We start from the raw sequence: 1,393 nt of genomic DNA, 5'->3' as shown, positions 1-1,393 counted from the left end.
TTCTGCTTCCCGCGCTGTCTGCGCGTGCAGACTGGTGGGTGCTGGGCGGGCGCTCAGCTGCAGGGCCGGATCCTAGTTTGGAAAAAAAAGGGGCTTAGGAGAAATTGGAGCCTGGGTGAAAGGGGAGGCTCCGATCCATCCCCCACTCCCTTCACGTCACGCACCCCCTCACACAAACGCACCAGGGTTCCCCAGACCCCGACCCTTTCTCCCCCAATACTTCTCTGACTTTGATCTCTTTTGACCGCCTGCAAGGCGCCCAGCGTACTGTCCCCACGAGCAGCGAGTTCGCCGGGGAGCGATGGTCCTTGGGCGTGTTCGTGCTGTGGGCTGGGGAAGGAGTGACGGGTGGGCTAGATAGGGGGTGGGGAGAGATCTGGAGCTGGAAGGGTCTAAGGTTCGGAGGAGGAGTTTACACATTAGACCCAAGGCGCCCAGAGGAAAGGGGCAAGAAAGGCCCTTCTGCCCAGTAAAGAAAATCTTAAAAAGAAAAGGAAAAAAAGGAAGAGCAAAAAGAATCGTTTAAGAAAAAGAACAAATAAGACAGGCTGGAGACATTCACATGTAAAATGCAGTGAAAAGGTGAATATTTCGTTTTTTTCCTGTGTTTCTAAAAGGGAAATCGAGGGGAGACTGAAGCAGACTACTAGTCTGGAAGTTTTAGGGGTTTTTCTCTAAGAGGGGCTAGGAGGAAGGGCCGGGTCCTCCCACGGGCCCCCAGACCCCAGTCGGAGGGGCGCTGGGGCGCAGGCCCGGCCCAGCCGGGCGCGGGGGCGGGACACGCGGCGCGCAAGGGGTTAAGGCGCTGAGCGCGGAGCCATCTGGCCGGGTTGGCTGGTTATAACCGCGCAGATTATGTTCACGGGACTCAGAGTTGAAGGCTCCTCTCTACCGAACAGCTCCGCGCGCGGCCCCACGAGAGAGCCGGGAGCAACTACTTTCTTCCCTTTTCTTTCTCTCTTTTTTTTTCTTTCCCTTGCTGGGGAGTGGCGGCGGCGGGGTGGGGGAGACTTTGAATGACCAAGCTTGCGCCCACCTTTCTCTTCATGTCGACGTCTCTGGAAACAGTCACACCGATGCCATGGTTACTTCTGCCACGGTAAGAGGAGGCGGGCACGTTGGGTGGGCAGGTTTGGGGCTTGGGGGCCTAGTGTGGGGGGGGGCATAGTGGAGTGGCGCGGGGGGCCCAACTCCGCACCCCGCCCCACCCCCATCGAGCCGCACTACCTCACTTTCCCGGGCTTGTGCCTTCCCCGAAGTTTGCGCAGGGATCAGCCCGGGCCCAGGCGCAAACACAACTCTCTCTCTCTCTCTCTCTCTCTCTCTCTCTCTCTCTCTCTCTCTCTCTCTCTCTCCCCCACTCCTCTCTCCCCCTCTCTTTCTTCCCTGTGAC

The 1,393-nt window shown here is 58.5% G+C and overlaps 1 protein-coding gene across 1 annotated transcript in view; it reads left to right on the top strand.

The window, feature by feature from the left end:
- The first annotated feature begins 873 nt into the window (after nucleotides 1-873).
- NTF3 (neurotrophin 3) overlaps nucleotides 874-1,393 on the top strand; it is an 89,701-nt gene continuing 89,181 nt past the window's right edge. The window contains exon 1 of the mRNA XM_006757608.2: nucleotides 874-1,099. Coding sequence (XP_006757671.1) covers nucleotides 1,082-1,099 — 18 coding nt within the window. The 5' untranslated portion in view covers nucleotides 874-1,081. The remainder of the gene's footprint in view (nucleotides 1,100-1,393) is intronic.

The sequence above is a fragment of the Myotis davidii genome, unplaced genomic scaffold (assembly GCF_000327345.1).
Source record: "Myotis davidii unplaced genomic scaffold, ASM32734v1 scaffold13, whole genome shotgun sequence".
NCBI classification, from domain to species: domain Eukaryota; kingdom Metazoa; phylum Chordata; class Mammalia; order Chiroptera; family Vespertilionidae; genus Myotis; species Myotis davidii.
Note: the sequence above shows the minus strand (reverse complement) of the source record. Positions and strands in the feature narration are given on the sequence as shown.